Source organism: Hoplias malabaricus, chromosome 1, assembly GCF_029633855.1.
Source record: "Hoplias malabaricus isolate fHopMal1 chromosome 1, fHopMal1.hap1, whole genome shotgun sequence".
Classification (NCBI taxonomy): Eukaryota; Metazoa; Chordata; class Actinopteri; order Characiformes; family Erythrinidae; genus Hoplias; species Hoplias malabaricus.
Window position 1 is genome coordinate 44713240 of NC_089800.1, and position 19302 is coordinate 44732541.

General features: G+C 39.5%; 3 protein-coding genes across 3 annotated transcripts; 2 read left to right on the top strand and 1 right to left on the bottom strand.

Moving 5' to 3' along the window:
• The first annotated feature begins 2693 nt into the window (after positions 1 to 2693).
• Positions 2694 to 6019, top strand: dhrs13b.1 (dehydrogenase/reductase (SDR family) member 13b.1). Its single transcript, XM_066663840.1, has 5 exons — positions 2694 to 3130; positions 3228 to 3346; positions 3558 to 3681; positions 3988 to 4314; positions 4783 to 6019. The coding sequence occupies exons 1-5, from the start codon at positions 3007 to 3009 to the stop codon at positions 5040 to 5042; spliced, it is 954 nt and encodes a 317-aa protein (XP_066519937.1). The 5' UTR covers positions 2694 to 3006; the 3' UTR covers positions 5043 to 6019.
• A 156-nt stretch (positions 6020 to 6175) lies between these two features.
• Positions 6176 to 12246, bottom strand: gemin4 (gem (nuclear organelle) associated protein 4). The gene is made up of 2 exons (XM_066663815.1): positions 12016 to 12246; positions 6176 to 9789 (listed from the first exon to the last, which is right to left on the bottom strand). The coding sequence occupies exons 1-2, from the start codon at positions 12023 to 12025 to the stop codon at positions 6593 to 6595; spliced, it is 3207 nt and encodes a 1068-aa protein (XP_066519912.1). The 5' UTR covers positions 12026 to 12246; the 3' UTR covers positions 6176 to 6592.
• A 331-nt stretch (positions 12247 to 12577) lies between these two features.
• Positions 12578 to 18816, top strand: dhrs13b.2 (dehydrogenase/reductase (SDR family) member 13b.2). Its single transcript, XM_066663828.1, has 8 exons — positions 12578 to 12700; positions 13907 to 14098; positions 14212 to 14466; positions 14755 to 15084; positions 16280 to 16609; positions 17501 to 17593; positions 18019 to 18041; positions 18236 to 18816. The coding sequence occupies exons 1-8, from the start codon at positions 12661 to 12663 to the stop codon at positions 18242 to 18244; spliced, it is 1272 nt and encodes a 423-aa protein (XP_066519925.1). The 5' UTR covers positions 12578 to 12660; the 3' UTR covers positions 18245 to 18816.
• The last annotated feature ends 486 nt before the right edge of the window (positions 18817 to 19302 follow it).

Genomic DNA, 19302 nt, shown 5'->3' on the forward strand with positions numbered 1-19302 from the left:
TTCCTTATTGATTTATTTCTGCTCTGCTGTAAATATTCCCTTCATCTGAGAACTTCCACAAGAACTGCAAAGAGCGTGGAGAACATGATCTTATTTTTGTAGAGATTAAATAGCAGTGGCCTAGCAGCAGTGCTTGTACAGTTTTTAATCCAGTGATGGAGCCTACAAAAGGAAATACAACAACTGGAAACTGAAAGACACTGTCATCCAGTCAATTGATGTCTTGCTATATAAGGATTTTTTTTTATTTATTTGATTGTTATTATTAATTACTATTTATTTAATTGTTCCAGTCTTGTTGCTTCTTCACAACTACACAGTGGCTGAGAACAGGGAAGAAGAATATGGTTTTTCATTTCGGAAAATGAAACGAGATCAGTCAAACTCTGGTCATGGCACTATGAATATTATTATAATAATTATTATTATTATTATTATTTGAGAGAAGTAAAACACAAACTATTAAACTGGTTTATTGTATGTCTAACATGCACACTTTTGGCAAATAAACATATGCATGTTTTATACATTTCTTGCTCTAATTTCATGCTTCCAAAACCACAGAGGTCTTGTTTAAAATGATGAAACTGAATCATTAATAAAGTTTATGTTGGAGGTATCACAGTATGTTCCAGCTCCAAGGAACTCTCACTAAAATTGAAGCATTAGTGATGTGCGGATCGATACTGAAATATCGGTACCTCCGATAACAGATCTTTATGCTCTAAAATCAATTCTCTAATCAAAATATCGATACTCAGTCATTTGAGGTAACCTATATCATTAACAGGAACACAGTGGAAAGAACTACACTACTGAGATCTTGTCTAAATGATACGCGTTTGGTGGGAACTACTTTTTCCTCAGCCTGGGTAAGTGCGTAATGGGTGTAAACAGCCTGAAAACAGACACAATGGCAGAGCGTAAACAGAGTCATGTGTGGAGCTATTTCAGCTCTCTCTCCCTCTTCAGTCTCTGGCAGAGTCCTTCTGTGCTGCAGGCATGCACAATCCAGCTACAGAGGGAGAACATGGGGAGCTTTAAGAGGCACAAAGCACTGTTGCTGTTAGAGTTGTTCAAATTAATAAACATGGTTATGAAATAAGTAACGAAATAAATGCTTCAACAAATAGCTGCATGAGTTCAGCTTGAAGTAATAACATGTGTATCACTGAGATAATCTTACATAGGCAAAAAAGCCTAGATTTATTTAAGTAAGGTTTCTTAAATAATTGATCATTTAAAGTGAATTTCAAAGACTAGGTGTCATTAAATTACAGCTTATCTATTTTGTAAATGAGGCAGCTACCTCAGTATACTGAAGAGTTTAAAATAAATTAATTACTCAGATGTTTTCTATTCTCTATGAAGCTATGATTTGAAATACACAACTTTTTTAGATTTACCAGACACCCCCAATAGCGAGATGGCAGCCCACGGCAAAGTTGGAGGTTGCACAGCGTTTTTTTTGGTCGGACTACCAGTGATTAAACAGAACCTTAGACAAAATGTCACATTTTTTAATTTTCCATTCACAATCCAATATATTACTCGTTTCTTCATTAGGTTCTTTTGTTATTATTTATGAATTAGATTAGTACATTTTAATCCAGCACAGTGTCAACATTTTCAGCATAATCATTTTATATCAGGCTTACACTCATTATTATATGTCATATTTCTTGGTAATATTTGTATTTGTTTTCCAGAATAAACATCTCTATGAATTTCAAATGGGTTTGAGGAGGTTAAAATATTTGTTATATCCAGGTATGATGAAAACCACTGCCATGCAGAGACTGTTATTCCATAGGCTGGTGAGGACAGACAGGAGGATCTTGTCGTCAACTGTATCGAAGGCTCTTGCAGATTGTTTTGAGTGGGAAAGCGACAGTTAATTGTACACAGAAGGTTCAAAGACCTTTAAGAGGAAAAAAACTGTGCTGGGTCTCCCAAACGTTAAGATGATATTAACACTAAGATGAAACTGGGCCCTGGTTAGTGGTTGCTGATGTCCAAGCTGTCAAAAGTTGGCTTATTCGATACGGGGACTACCCTGGCTGGCTTTAAAGTGGATGGCACACGACCTGAGAACAAAGAGCTGCTTATGATGAAAGGGATGAAAGGAAGGAGGTTTGGAGCAATAATCTGAAATAGCATGGCTTGAATAAGGTCTAGCAGACTCATGGTTGGATTGTTAGATGTGAGAAATTGTTGGATGACATCTGTGGAAAGAGGAGAGAATCAAAATAAAGAAGTAATAGGAGGATAGGTCCTGCTGAGAGGCAGTAATTATTCTTTTTCCTCAAAAAGGTGAGGAAATCTTTCTGGGAGAGGGTTCAACAGAGATGAGAAAATGGTGATAACCTCCCAAAGCTCTTCAGCTTACAGTAGGACTATACACGAGAAGCCTTAGCCTTTTTGTTTAGTTTTTGCAAATTAACTATATGTGTATTTTAAAAATGAGACTGGTTCGTTTTAGAGAAATTTAAGTCAGAGTATTTCATAAAGGTGGTGACTGGAACTGATAAACGATTCTCAAATTAATTTATTAAAGTTGCAATTTATACATCTATATATTGCAATGTATAATAGGTCAATTGAGCAGAATTTGGGAGGGAGGGGGTGAACCAGGAGTTAAACAGAAAATGCTGTTTGCTCACATTTTACAGCCTCGGAATGAAAAATAAAACAGATGTGTCCTTTTGTGTAAAGCCATTTCCCGCTAAAATGGAGAATTTCTGTTGGGTTTCATAAACAACATTTGAGCAACCTAAGTTTCCTGTGTTCTAGCACGATCTTTTGAAGCGTTAAATCAAGTGTGTTAGGATACAAATCACTAGAAAGTGTGATAACACCCAGCTCTACTTTTGGAAGCACAGGTTCGGCTGGAGGAGCAGATTTAGACTTAAGACCGGCCCGTCCGGTTTGGTTGTGGCAACACTGCTTCCCCATTTTTAACACAAAGTGTGTGGCGAAGACTGGTGAGGTGGGTAAAGAGCAGTAATGTCCGAATTCATCCTGGTTGTTGGTGTGACTGTAGCTATTTTCATTTTAATTCGTAAAATTGCGTCAGGTGCGAGATGTAAAAGTAAGGCGAAGCTTCACGGGAAAACGGTCGTTGTTACTGGTGAGTGGTTTCACGTTTAAAATCGCTTTGTGTTGACTTCGGTCTCCTGTGATTCAAGTCTGCTTCTGCTGCTAATGAAGTTGAGTGTGAGTTGTAGGTAGTAACACGGGCATCGGGAGAGAGACGGCGACAGACTTGGCCAGAAGAGGGGCTCGGGTTATTCTCGCTTGCCGCAGTGAAGTACGCGGTGAGGCGGCTGTGGCAATCGTGAAAAGAGTGAGATAGTCTATATTTATTTTGAAACGCTGCTGTTAGCCTATTTGAATTTGCAGTTCCACCTTAAAAGATGCAGCATTCACGCGCCAGACCGTAGCAGCACCATTTAAGGTGGAACTTAAGATTCGGGAGAAAAACTCTTCCCCAGTGCACCCTTGACCTGAAATCAAATGCGTTCAGTCTTATTAATGTCCCCGCCATGTTTCCGCAGGAGAGCCGGAGCAGTAATGTGGTGTTTATGGAGCTGGACTTGGCCAGTCTCAAGTCCATTCGCTCTTTTGCTGAAACCTTCCTTAGAACAGAGAAAAGGCTGGACATCCTCATCAACAACGCAGGTCCGATAACATTTTATACAGCACCGGTTACAGTTAGCATTGTATTCCAATGAAAAATCACTAATGCTAACATACTGACTTTTTTATGCCAGGTCATGTATCATTAAAATCACAAACTTTTCCCTAAATCAGCCCCAATGGAAAATGCTTACTATGCCCTGCATTTTGTGCTCACTAACTTTTAAACTGTTTAATATTTGAAAATGAAAATACACAAATAAAAGTAGTTAAAAAATTCTCAGACTTAATTAACATCCTCTACCACCACATGTTTTACTTGCATTTAAATATGGGTTGTGTTTTTAGGGGTTGTTTCACAGGGCACTACAGAAGATGGCCTGGGCTTAATGTTTGGGGTCAATCACATAGGTCACTTCCTCCTGACCAATTTGTTGTTGGACAGACTGAAAGAGTGTGGTCCGAGTAGAGTCATCAGTGTGTCTTCAATGTGTCATCAGTTTGGAAGCCTTGATTTTAGCCTCCTTTATGCCCATAAGGAGTTTGGAAAAGGCAACTCTTGCATGGATAATCTGAAGACATACTGCAACAGTAAGCTGTGCAATGTGCTGTTCATCCATGAACTTGCAAAGAGGCTCCAAGGAACCAGTGTGACCTGCTATAGCCTCCATCCTGGTCAGTATTCCCCTCACTGCACTGTTATATATATATGTCCAATAAAAATTTAAAATGTACAACATATCTGTAAATATAATGTACAACATAAATGTAAATATCTTTAAATATTAACATAAAAAATGTTCTCTTTATTGTATGAAATTCAATATTTTTCCTTTAACACCCAATGCCAAGAATCAGCTAGAGGTGTTTAAAGCCCTCTAGTATTGTGCTGTGGAGCGATTGTTTTGTCTTGAGCGTCCAATACCTCTGGGATGAATTAGAATCGCTTCTTTAATCCAAAATCTGACCTCTCTAATGTTTGGCTACATGCCATCAGCTCCTCAAAGCAATGTCCCAGTTGTAAAGTGCTACACAAAAGATTAAAATCTGTTACTTCAGTAAAGAGGGACAAACTCTATATTAACAACCTTCAAGATATATTGGAAAAGCATATGCATTATAGTGTATGACTTTGTTTTCCAGGAGTTGTCAATACTGCACTGTATCGCAGTTACCACCCAATGGTCAGGAAGCTGATAAAACCCATTGCAGCTATGTTCTTTAAGGATGTGGAAGCAGGGGCTCAGACTAGTCTATACTGTGCTGTGCAGGAGGGCATTGAAGGTTTGAGCGGCCAATATTTCTCCAACTGCGCAGTGAAAAAAGTACAGCCTAAAGCTCGGGATGATGCCGTCGCCAAGAAACTGTGGGAAGTGAGTGAGAAGCTGTGCAGACTCTCTTAAGCACACCTCTGACCCCTCAGAGGCGTTTACACATTTGGATGTCAGGTCAATGAAGATAGTCTGTGTGTGAATGTAGACTGCAACACTTCTATGCACTTCTTTGTATTTTGTGTTAAGTTTGCTTACTTAAAATGTTACAATTAAAACATCAATTACAATCAATTCTGTATGAATTATAGAAGATCAGCTGGCAATTTGCTGGATATTTCTTTTAATTGTTCTACTTAGTATCCTAGAGTAAGTACCAAACACGCTCTGATGGACAAATGCATTTTTATGCGTTTATTGTCAATTTTTTTGATCAATTTGAACTAAATTTAAGGCCTAACAGTTCATGTTACAGTATTCTAGAAACAATGAGTCATGTTTGTACCATTAAATCTATACTAAGATTACTAAGACTTGTCTTAATTGCAAATGGATCATAAAAATAATTAAGAAAAATATTAAAAATGCTTATCAGTAGCATCCATTATAACACAGACATTCTGGCTTTCACATTCATTGAAAGGGTCATCTCTTATCCTGTGTTGAATAATTAACCCTCTGCTCATAGTAGCTGAGATCTATGTGTACAGGCTCATTATAGAAACTGCATTTGCCAAGTTTAATTTAAGGCAAGATTTCCTGCCAATTTTTTCTGATATTGCTAAACAGTCTGTTCTTTGTTTTGTATCCTCTGGCACCCTTACAGTCTATGCATGTGACAGGGTGGGGTTAGCGGCGCATCAAGTGTAATAAAGGGAATAAATGTTTGTAGCAGACTAGATTACACATATTGAATTCCATGGCACACCTAGAAAAGGCATTAAAATACATGGATCCTGTTGTGTTTCTTTATTTCATTGGAAATAAATCTTCTCCAGTTAATAAATAGGTTTTTAGAACCATGGTATGTCTGAATAATAGTTCTCCTTTTCTGAACCAGTACAACACTGGCAAACCTGGGAAACTAACCTCAGCACAGATAGTTACACTGCTTGAAAGGCACTTTATTTTTCTTCATATCTTATTCTTCTCCAGTCTTCTGCAATTCAACTGTAACTCTCCATTCAACTGTTTCAAGTATCTCTGCAGGGAGAGGTGTGCTATGGATATTTAGAGTCAATAGGATTATAAAAAACTGCTTTAATTTAATCCATTTTAAAGCTACAGCCGCTAAAATTAACATGGTAAGACCTGGGTATACTGATATATCATAAACTTTAGTCCTATTTATCTGTTCTTTATTCATTTTAACAAGGGGATACGAGTCGATTCCCTCGCCACTCTAGCTTCAAGCCAAAACTGTCTGACTTGAGGCTTTATTTACACTCTTAGATTCTGAGAACAAAAACAAACCAATAAAGTACCTCTAGCCTGTAGTAAATAAGACTGCTTCATGGCCAAAGGATAAAAAAAACCCTCATGTATTATGTGTTCATGAGAAATATCTAATAAAAATCCACTTCAAACATACAAGTGAATGCTGTGTAGAATAATTTTTAATTTTGTGAAAATGTCAATTAAACCAATGCTCATTTATTTACTTCCAACATTCCAGTTTAACTTCATAGCTGTGCGATTTTCTGGTGTAGGACAGCTCTCATGTCTGAGCACTCGACATTGTCTGAGATAGTAGTTAGAAAGTGACGCGTGTTGGCAGACTGTAGGGCAGTGCTGCTTTTGGGATACGCAGCCAGGACAGCCTCATAGCTGGACAGAATCTCCAGTGCACAGAGAAACAGTGGCTCCGGCTGCCCCTGCATCATTACCTGCACATGCACAACATGACAGAAGAGCTGAGTCAGCACGAACAGAACCTCCTGGCTGAGAATTCCATTGCTGCTCTCAGGACATTTAGATGGGCCCTCTGAAGACGGGAGGGGCACTTTATCCTTCACCGAGTCAATAACACCCCTCATGGCAGCTGCATAAAGACGACCTACGTGTGCCCAGCCATGGGAAGGTAGCCAGTCTGCACAGCTGGAGCCACAGAGCAGTTGGAACAAGCGCAGAAGAAACAAAGACAGACGCAAGTCACGTGCAAAAGAACGGAGGTCTAGTAATGGCAGGAAGTCTACATATTCCACAGAGTATGGAACATAAAGCTTGTCCGTTTGCAAAAGCTCATGCAATATCTTCAGGACCCTTTCCCATTCAGCGGCTGTGCACCAGGGAAGGGCCTGTAGCACTGCCACCATCAGGCCTTTGCTAAACATGTTTACTTCATCTGTGTTGAGCAGGTTTAAAGAGAGGGTTTCCATCATTGTTGCCTGAATGTGATCCGAAAGGCAGCAGCACTCCACCCATGCCAGCAGGCCAGTGCCTTGTCCGTAACGAGGCAACACCAAGCCTGACCACTCATGCTCTGAAAGGTCACATACAGCCAGGAGAGAGCTTGGCACCTCGTATTTGAAGTGATCTCCCCACACATCCTTCAGGTGAAAGCGGACAGTCCAGTCAAGCTCTTCCACTTTTTCATACAACCAAAAGAGCGCTCTGGACCAAGTATCAGGGGCAAGAGCTACTTCTTTACCAACTACTTTTCCAATTGTGGTCAGAATTAAGATCAACAGTTCTTTATGCTCAATGGATAACACTGTATCGCCCTCTGCTGGCTGCTCCCAGCACCTACTGCAGTTGTTCAGGAGCTGAGCCAGGCAGTATAGGAGTGGAAACGGAGAGCAGTTCATTATCCAAGCTGTACCCTCAGCTGAGGACATGTAGTTCAATGTGCACTGGAGAAGTTGAAGGCATAATTTTAGCTTAGACGAGTTAAATGCAGAAGAGGAGAAGTAAGGCAGGACAAATGTATGTACAACCTCCTCTGGCAGGAGGAAGCTCTGTTTTTCTTCTGTTTGTCCAACAATACTGGGTTTCATCAGATCAGACAAGAATTGAAGGAACTGTTCTTCCTCTTGCAGAGAAGAAAGCTTGCTCCATGTACTTGACTCCAAACATTTATACAACAAGTTGTGATTTTCTTTTCTCATGTCCTTGGAGTCTCCTGCTGAGTTCCTGAGGCCAGGCAACTGTTGGAGAATCTGAGCAAGTAGAGTATGCGCTCCAAGGTTCACCACAGCCATGTGGAAGCATCGGTTCAAGGTGGACTCTGGGTTCTGGAAGGCAATCCGAGCCACAGCTGAGACCGCGGAGCTCAGGCTACCCTTTGTTCCACCTTGTATGATGCTGTTAAAGGCCAAGTTTAGCTCTGCATCAAAGCCTGCTGTTACAGAGCTTGGAAGAAAGCCATGCAAACCTTTCTCGGACAAACTAAGAATTTCAGAAAGTGCTGCATTCTTGTCAGGCAACGTAAGCTGGGAAAAAATGTCCACAATAATGTCCTTCAGCTTTTTAGCCAGCATTAGATCTTCACTTTGGCATTTGGCAATAAGTGTAGAGACTAATGTCATAACAATGTCTTTTTGCTCAAATGCCTGTTTGTTTCTTTCAAGACAGCTTAACCACTCTGACTCATTGAAGATCTGGCTCAGTTTGCAAGCATAAAGTTTAGGGAGTTCCTGGAAGCCCTTTAATTCACTGTCAAGAATGGCCATGGCAACACTTGCTAACTCAGATGAGGGGATTTCAGGAACGGTAAATGTTGAGGATGCAGACAGTCGTTTTAAGGTATTTTTTAAACTAATCAATATCTGCTGCCCATTTCCATCCAGAGTTTCAGACAGATTTTCTAAAGAAGTATTTACTCTGCACAGACAATCTTTCATACGCACTACTTGGAAACTTGGGTCCTGGTTGGGCATTGACAATAACCCCTTGGCTTCCCATGAGCATATTATACCAAGCACCATCTCCATGGCCTGGACAAAGGTAATTCCACATGGTTTGCTCTGAGCAGGAGTGTGCATGGCATCAAAATCCCTCTGGGCATCACGTATAGCCTGAGCAAGGTCAGCTCCCTCCAACACATTATTATTTCTCTTTCGCAGGAACACTGAAGAAGCTATTTTTTGTAGTTTAACTTCAGCAGGAAGGTCAGTTGCATGATATAACAAATAGGACGTATACAGCATGTCTAGACAGTTGGAGAGTCCAAAATAACAAATCTCAGATGTTGTTGCATATTCTTTTATGTTGTCCAAACCTCGCAGTAGAATGGAAAATGTGCAAGTGTTGTAAGTGGCTGATTCTGGGTCTGGTTTAAAACGCTTTGAAGCTTGTGGTTTGCAGTCAGTGGGGCACTGAGCCCAGCGGACACATTGGGCTGTAAAAATTTGGTCCAGAGTGTCCAGCTCTTCTCTCCTTCCTTTCATCAGTTCCCACCACACTTCCAGCAGGAACTTCACATCTCCTTCTGTGCAGTCACTTGTGACATGTTTCACTAGCCTTTCCAGCTCTTTGTGCTGCTCATCTGCTTGAAAGCATAGGAGCAGCTCAACATAAATGCTGAAGAAACCCATTGATTTGACCAACTCAAACATTAGTGTATGACTGATGTCAGGGAGGCTATTTTGAACAGCAAACAGTGGGTTTTCCTTCCAGCTGACCTCAACGTCCTCTCCCTTCTCCATGTCCAAAATCTTGCTCCAGAGTATACAAAGTATCCTCTTTCTCCACTGAAGCTGATCCTGGGGGTTTCCACATAACAGTCCACATATCTCAGTGACTGCCTGAACAACAGGACGCCCAACAGTCTCCCAGTTCTCTTTTCTCAAAGCACACAGGTGTGCGGGCTGGCACAACTGATTTGCCAACAGAAATCCACCCTGCAAGACAGCAGTCTTCTCACAACTCAGCCAGGAATCTGCAGAAAGAAGAGACAAGACTAGTATACTATAATAAAAAACATGTCTTAATAACACTGACAATATCATCTTTCCTCTTGAGATATGCTTGATAACCAAGGATTTAATAACACACAATGTGTAGTAGTTTTGCAATTTCTAATCTCTACTGGGAAGTCTGTTTCCTAGTGGTTGTATGATTCATCCCATCATTGATAAACCACATTTACACTAAATTTGTGATTTCATAAAGTATTAGGTCAGATGATCAACTATTATAAAAAATACTTATAAAATACTTTTTATGAGTTTATTGTATTAAAATGCAAATAGGGCATTGTTGAGAAACACACTTCCCAGTGATATGTAATATGTCTAAAGAATTCCTATAGAATTGTGTGGGGTTAATACAGATTGTATTCCTGAGATGATTCATTAATAATATCTACTTTTTATATTAAAGGAAAAATTTCAGCTAAATTAACAGGAGTAAACAAAGTCATTCAGAGTGGTTTCAATTGTTAAAAATATCCAGCATTTAAAACATTTATTTAAAAAAATAATTTACATGAGTGTAGAAACAAAATAATTGTAATGTTTGGGTTTATCCATCCATCCATTATCTGTAACCGCTTATCCAAGTTAGGGTCACGGGGGGTCCAGAGCCTACCTGGAATCATCGGGCGCAAGGCGGGTATACACCCTGGAGGGGGCGCCAGTCCTTCACAGGGCAACACAGACACACACACATTCACTCACACACTCACACCTACGGACACTTTCGAGTCGCCAATCCACCTGCAACGTGTGTTTTTGGACTGTGGGAGGAAACCGGAGCACCCGGAGGAAACCCACGCGGACATGGGGAGAACACACCAACTCCTCACAGACAGTCACCCGGAGCGGGAATCGAACCCACAACCTCCAGGTTCCTGGAGCTGTGTGACTGCGACACTACCTGCTGCGCCACCGTGCCGCACCTTGTTTGGGTTTATTCATTCATTCATTATCTGTAAGCGCTTATCCAGTTCAGGGTCGCGGTGGATCCAGAGCCTACCTGGAATCATTGGGCGCAAGGCAGGAATACACCCTGGAGGGGGCGCCAGTCCTTTGTTTGAGTTTATTGATATACTTATTTAAAAAGATTTATGCTAAATTCCTTTTAAGATTGTACCTCATTCCTTTTATTGGGGCATTTGCCACAATTTGGAGAATCATTTACATAACAATTGATTAAATGGATGGGGGGGTATATTTATTTATTTTATATCTTTATTTATTATTTAATGGAATTTAGCATAATTCTCTGTTTTAATAAATATACCAATAAACCCAAAAATTTCATTTTGTTTCTACAGTCATTGTCCCTTTTACCAGCTACACTGACCACATAGGTTCTGCAATTAGATATTGATATCCATTAGTGGCTCTACATCATTAGCCCCAATTTGCATTGTTCATACATCATCAGGCTTCTTTTACCCTAGCAGGTGTAATTTGGGTGGGGATCATTCTCAGTGACACTGACATGGTGATGTTGTGTTAGTGTGTACTATGCTGAAAGGTGTTGATTAGACACAGAAGTGACGCTGGATTTTTTTTAAAACCCCAGGGTCACTGCAGGACTGAAAATAGTCCATCAAACAAAATTATCCATTTAGCAGAGTCTTGTGGGTAGCGTGCAGTGACTGGCTGAAGGATTAGAGGACGACTAAAATCTGATACTTCCAGTGCATTAAGTTGCCCAAACTGCCAGGATTCTGAAAGGTGCATTTTGATTGGCTATCTGCCACCACCTACACATCAAACCAAAATAGCAGACTTTTGATTGGTCCTTTTCAGTGTCAGTCAGATATCTTCCTGCAGTTGTAGGCTGTTCTTGGCCAACCAAAACAGTGCAGCAACAATTGAGCTACTGTCTGAATTTACAACTAGGCGGCCCAACTAGATGAGGATGTATAATACAGTGGACAGTGTGTAGGCAATGTTTAAAAACTCCTACCAGAGCAACCCACACTAACACTAACACATCACCACACGTCATCGCTGAAAACAATATCTTCCACCCAAACCATTCCTGCTGCCTGTTAGACCTGTGGGTGCCCTGACCAATGAAGGAGGTAATGGGGGTGCACATATATGTGGTACATTGAGGTGACAAAAATGAAAAACGAGTGTAGAAATAATGAGATGAATTAATTGCGTACGTATTGAACGTAAAGCAGAGAGAGTTTATAACGTATTACCTTGGTCCATAGTGCTTTGTTCGCAGGAGAGATCAGTCAGAGAGACTCATGTGTTCACTCCTCACTCGGTTTACTTTGAACTGAGCACGTTCTCCACATGTAAAAAAGCGACTGATTATTAGTTTAAGTATAATTTGAAAATGCGGCGTTTTAAATGGCTGCTCGCGATGGAAACTGGGACTTGTAGCGACTGAATCTCACGCGGACTGAACTTTTAAACCGGGGACGTCTATGAACACATCCGCATCAACGAGTTTATAGAAGAGGAGCACTTCGAGGAACATCTCCGCGCTCCCTCAGCGCGCGCCCCCGCGCGGTCGACACTGCGCCTGAACAAACACAGCTAGTGTATAAAGATTTGCTCGATTCATGTTGAGCTGAATTAAAAAAAAAAAAACTTAAGAAAAGCAACAGTGACACTGAAGTTATTTTAAGTCATTTTCCGTTCCACCTTAAATAGTACTCCGCTATGTAACTGCTGCCCTGTTTAAGGTGGAACTGAAATTTGAAATGAGAGACAAGGGCAGCTGCGCGTGCGCCCTCGTCACCTGCAGTGGCTAAAGTGAACTGAAAGTGAAAGCAGTTTTATCTGGATGGCGATTTATTCGCGCTCCGACTGGAGGTCTCTGAGTGGCGGTGTCTATCATGGTTATTTTGTTTGGAGGACTTTTCCTCACAGTGTTTGGTGAGTTAAACATGTCCCGTGTGTAATGTTTAAACCGGTTCTGCACGCGCATGTAACACGTCACCACATACTTTATTTCACTGTAGCACACGCTGATCAGGAACACACTCCATTACCATTACAGCCTGCTGTGAATGTACAACAACACAGTAAACAGGCTTGTTATCTTATGTCTCAGTCTTAATGTCTACGTCTAAGGTGTGTGTTTTAATTGGGATAGCAATACGTAGACCTTACTGAATGTGCAAGAGTTGGAACACTAAGTTTCGGTTTTGTTTATGTTGAAGCCAATGGGCATTTCACACAACAGGACTTGTCATTTCAGCCAGATAAGCCCAATAGTGGCCAGGGAACTTGATATTGGACTGCCCTGGGCTTTATCTAAATTTGTAACGTACCACCAAGTTACTGACTCTGGAAAGAAGCGTATTCCAGTAAAAAGAGTGGACATTATCTTTCACTGTTAGTGGCAGCAGCATGTCAAAGTTTTGATGTAGTATCTTGAAACATTTGACGTTTTATCAGGTAATATTTAACTTAATTTTTTTTGTCGTGCAACACTAATTAGCTATTTGTAAATGTGAACAATTATTTTGAAATTATTTATAATTTTTGGGGGGTTTTCCCCAAATAGAACTTATATATGGTTTTTTCATGACACATACCATATCACTTGGGTTGATATTTTTGATAACATTTTCATTGTTTCAATCACAATGTTAAAAATGTTTAAATTGTTAAATATAAATATACATAAAGGATAGTCACATATGAACCAGGAAAAAGACTTGACTGAGGTGTTTAACCCATTCATTTATTAATATATCAAGCCATCTATCCATCCATTAATTTTTGAGAGGCATGGTGGTGCAACAGATAGTGTCACTGTCACCCTGCTTCAGGGTTGTGGGTTGAGCCCCACATCATGTCACTGTGAGGAGTTGGGTGTGTTCTCCTATTTCTGTGTGGGTTTCCTTAGATTGCTTTTCACCACAATCCAAAAACACACATTGGTAGGTGGAGTGGAGTGCAACAATGTGAATGTGGGTGAAGGTGTGAGTGTGTGATGCCCTGTGATGGATTGGCACCCCATCTAGGATGAGGTACCCAGTGATTCTGGGTAGGCTCTAGACCCATCGTTACCCTGAATTGGATAAGCAGTTACAGGCAATGAAAGGAATTGATTAACTAATTTTTTATAAACAGGTATTGGTCTGTGTGGATCTCAGTCCTTGCGTGATGCCCAGTGGCTGCCATGCCAGTTTGTGGATGAATCGATAAAAATAAACTCGGAAGGTCACAAAGAGACGGCGTATCACCATCGAAATGCAGTACTGCAGTTTGGGTTTTCAGGAGACCGCCCCATACACCTAGATGTAATCACCTTCCTTGTAATAAGTGAGTAAATTAGAAAGTTTTTTCAAGTCAGTCCACAAGGGGGCACTGCTGAACTGCTCCATATTATATCTATAATTTGAGCTAAAGTTGATTTGTTCATTTGTTTCCTACAGTTACAAAGGTGGACATGAGGCGACATGTGGAAGGTGGTGAGGACACACTGCAGTGTGAGATCCGCAGATACTCTGCTGGAGGCATTGTCATGCGTTGGCCTGGTTTAGCGTCACATGAGCATGATGTCTGGTTCACCTGTACTCTCACACACACTGAGAAACGTTTTGTCATCACCACTTTCCTCAGACACACACCTGCAAAGGAAGGACAAGAGTGGATTGAGGTTGCAGACCGGGAGTTGCTGGTTACCTCAGGTGACCGAGGCCTCTGCTTTACTTCATGCAATGATTTATGACAATGAACAAAACTCAGCTACATTAGTCACATTGTAGCTCCAGTGCAAAACCAAATCAACAGACTTAGGTTGACAAACATGTTTTGACTGATAGACTACATGTGATATGTCGGTTGACAATAGTTAACTAAATAGTTAATTAAATTTCAGGGCAACCGATATCTTAAAGTATCTATAACTTTAACTTTCTCATTACCACATCTTTATGTAGCCATTTCCTCTCTCTTTCATTTCTCCACATTAACAGCGGCGATGGTTATACTGACCAGAACCCCCAGTGTTGACGTGGGTTTAGCGAGGGATCAGACTCTGAACTGTCAGTTTGAAGTGGATCATAAGCACCCCAACATGACGGTAGAGTGGAGGCTTCAACGACGTGGCGAGCGCACCAAGCTTTTCAGCTATTCCAGCCGCACAGGAAAGACAGAGGGCAGTGGAGTGTCTGTCAAAGCCATTGGAGTTGGAAATGCCTCTCTGAAACTTCCCCTTACCTCTCAGGCTAGCGAGGGCACATACAGCTGCTCTGTACTCATCCCCCCTGTCTACGGCAGCCATGATATTACTCTGAACATCCAAGGTGAGAAATCCAAGCTGTTCCATGTACTGTGGAAAATACATAAATAGACTTTTAAAGGTAAGGATTTGACTATAAATAAACATGTATACTAATCAATATCCAGAAATGTTGTGAGGCTGTGCAAAAAAGAAAAAAAATTCTATGATGTGAAAATAATAATCACCCAATATTTACTGAAAATATTATAAAGACAATATTTTAAATTTGTGTATATACATTGCAATACATTCCAAAAAAGTTGCTAATTACCAATATTTTATATCACGTCTTCTTTTAACAACTCTCTGTTTTGGCAACTCAGGAGAATATTGCTGTTGTTTTAATAGTGAAATGTTTTCCCATTTTTGCTTGTTATATTATTTCAGCTGTTCAACTGCTCAGGTCACAGTTATAGTATTTTTTTCATTTCATAATGTGTTTAATGTTTTCAGTGGGACTCATCTAGTTTAGCACTTCTATTTTACTACGTGACAATACTGTTGTAATCCATGCAGAAAGTGGATTGGCATTGCCTTGTTAAAATAAACAAGGCTTTCACAGAAAAATACAAGGTATGGATGCCAGCATGTTGCTCCAAAACATGTATATATCATTCAGTATTAACAGTGCCTTCACAGATGTGCAAGCCACCCATGTGGAGATTGGAACATGTTGCTGGCATCAAATTCAAAATGAACATATATTAAAATGTATATGTAAAATACCTCAGTTTATGAGAAATGTGAAATAGTCTTCGTACTATTTTTAAATTAAATACAGGTTTTAAATTATTTGCAAATAATTATATTTTGTTTTTATTTACATTTTGCCAAGTGTCCGGGTTTTTTAGAAATGGGGTTAGTATTTATGATATTGTGATCATCAGTTGTTGTTGAAACATATTACATATTACAAAAAAACATATGAAAAGCAATTTGGGGAATTGTTGTGGCTTAATTGCCTATGACATATTTATATATTTACATATCATTAATTGTTTAACCGCCCTGTGAAGGACTGGTGCCCCCTCCAGGGTGTGTTCCTGCCTTGCACTCAATGACTCCGGGTAGGCTCTGGACCCACTGCGACCCTGAACTGGATATGTGGTTACAGATAGTGAATGAATGAATTAACAAATTAATTAATTAATTAATTAATAATTGTTTAACCATGTGTAATATTATGTTGCTCTTCGTTTTTCTGTTACCCCCTACAGAGCCACCTCGTGTGTCAGTGAATGTGGGCTCATCCTTGTCTCTGGCTCTGGGTGGAGAGCAGAAGGTGGTGTGTGATGCTGAGGGATACTACCCTCTGGATGTAACTATTGAATGGCTGCGGGAGCCAGCAGGTTCCAGCTTTCTGCCTGAGATCCTGAAGAATGTACTGTACTCCAGCCACCGCAACAATAAGGACGGCACATTCTCTCTCTCAGCCTTTTTCCTTCTACAGCCAGGTCTGGATGACTCGGGATACAAGTACACGTGCAGAGTTCACCACCAGAGCCTACGTGTGCCAATCCGCAAGAGCTTCACCCTCACTGTCTCTGGTAAGATACAGGAAATCAGTCGAGTCAGTTCAAGAGGTCTTTATTATCATTCCTCACTCCTGTTATACAAGTAATGACCAGGTCCACGTTACAACACAGAGGAGCAAAAGAATACACTATAAATACAGCAGACAATAAATATTGAGTACAGCATATACACAGGAGAACAACTTTCCACATGACTCTAAATAGACAAGAGCGTGTCTTTACAGATGGGCGTCAAGTGTGGGTGGAGGTGTAAAAGCAGTGAATTCACTCTCAGCAGTTGAAAACATGAAGCTTAACTGTGGCATTAGAACAAGACCAAAGGTTTTATAAACATGAATGTAAAAGTCATAACTAAGACATCAACATTTTAAATTGAAAATGCTTTACAGAACAGTGTGTTCCAGTATTTAATCATGCATATGTAATTTTAGCTTTTCTCAACGACCTGGAAAGTCCCTTCCTTAATAAAAAAAAACAAAAAAACGTTTGACCACTAGATGGCAACCTAGATATAATTTGTACAGTCAACCAATTTGAATCGCTACAAAATTTGGAAAGGTTTGTCTTAACAGTAATTTTGTGAGTTAATTCAACATTAACTTTTGAAATTAAGAATTATAAATCGTAGACAATAAAACCTAATATTTTATTGTTCTATAAAAAAATATTTAAAACATTTTTAATTGCTTTGAAATTGAGGTATGTACATTGTTTTATTTTTTAAATTTCTTTCTATATATATCCTACACTATACTATCATTTTAAAAGCAAAATCAAAAACAAAAGTTGTATTTATTAATTTATTGTTAATCTGAGGTTGCCTATTCCTATGTCACATCAAGTCTTTTTTTTTTAATGCATTTCTGAATGATTTTTGTTTTGTTTTTCTTTCCTCACTCTCAGAGTCTGACACTGTACTGTGGTATATCTCAGTCTTTGGATTTATGATCGTCATGATCGCACTGCTGCTCTGGCTGGTTCCTAAGTATCTTGAGGGTAAGGTGTTCAGAATAACTTGACTCTACAAATGATCTATTTTATAAGTTCCACATGGGTGCACTTTCTAGTTCTATAATTACAGTGTTTAGTCGGTCTGTTGCTCTGAATGCTTCATAGACCCTTTCATCCAGTATTTTAATAGTCATTAGTCAGCACAGAAGTAAAATGTGGTATGTTTGCACTGGAATGAGTGAACTAGATACTACAGTGCTCCTGGAGTTTCACTGTCCACTCATTTAAACCACTTGTTGCTCTACTATGTAAATGTAAAGTTAGAGAAAGTAGATTATTATTTGGTTGTTTTGGTCATCCCCTCCTAGTCCTTCATCAGTGGTCAGAGGACATTGCCCACAGGACGCTGTTGCTTGGGTATTTTTGTATAATCTGTGTATAATTGGGTTTTTAATGTTTTTCTCTTGCAGCAAAAAGAAGATCTCAAAGGAAGGTGAGAGAAATGTCTCAGTAAATGATTAGAGGTTGAAAAGGCTAGTGATTTGTGTTATAATGATTCTGAATGTCTGTGTGAGATGTTCGTGTTTGCATGTTCTAGTGTTTGAGTGTAAGTGGAGTATGTGGGGGCCATGTGTGTGTTCTGTGTGTGTATATATAGTGTGTTTACATTGTGTGTCCTGTGTGCAGAGCTTTTGAGAGCATGCCAGAGGAATTACAGCTTCACTCCGTGGAGACAGACAACACTATCCCTCTTCTCTCCCTCCATCTACCCTTCTCCTCCTCCTCTTCCTCTCCTTGTTGGATCCATGGATCAGTCTTTCACTCAGGAGCAGGAGAGTGTTTTGGAGTCTCGTCTCCAGGTTTATGACTTTATTAAAACTGCCAGTTGATGCAGAAAATGAAGAATAATGCTTTGACAAAAACGGAACCTCATAAAAAAAGGCAGAATGTTCTGTACCATGTAATTGTACATTCCTGTACAAACATGAGGGAAAATAATGTCAACATTTAGAACTGATTTCATAAATATTATGAGTATTTTTGTAACAATTTCCATCTGAGAGGAATTTGGTCAAATATTAATAGAAGTTGTAAATATAAGGAAACTACAAAAGAGCATATGACTTGGGTTGTTCAGTTGATTTGGGTTCTTAGTAATGGTCAGAATATGTTTTACCTGTGTATTAACATCTGTAAATACTTAGTTACACTGTAAGTTGTTGGCAATTTAAAAATAAATAAAAGAAAACAGAAAATATTGGAATATTTTTCATTATATTTTCAATGAATACTAACATTGTTTTCATTATTCTTATCTCTATTCAGGAAAAAATGCAATGCACTGAAAAAAAAATACATTAAAAATATGTGCATCAACACAGTTATTGTTATCGTTGTATAAAGATAAACACAAAGACCAAACCACGTTGACGTCATATATTTTTTCATTCATTCATTGTCTATTACTGTTTATCCAGGTCAGGGTCGCGGTGGATCCAGAGCCTACCTGGAATTACTGGGCACAAGGCAGGAACACACCCTGTGGTTTAGACGTGTTGTGTTTGATTATAATTATATCAATAAAATATATCAATAAAGTCAAATGTAAACACTGAGTAAAAATTAGTGTTAAAAAAATGAGGGGAAAAAGCTCCCAGCAACATTAGAAAAAATATCCCAGCTTTAATACTAGAGCATATTTACAGTACAAGCCTCGTCACTAAATATGAGGGTCAAAAATACAAAAACAAATT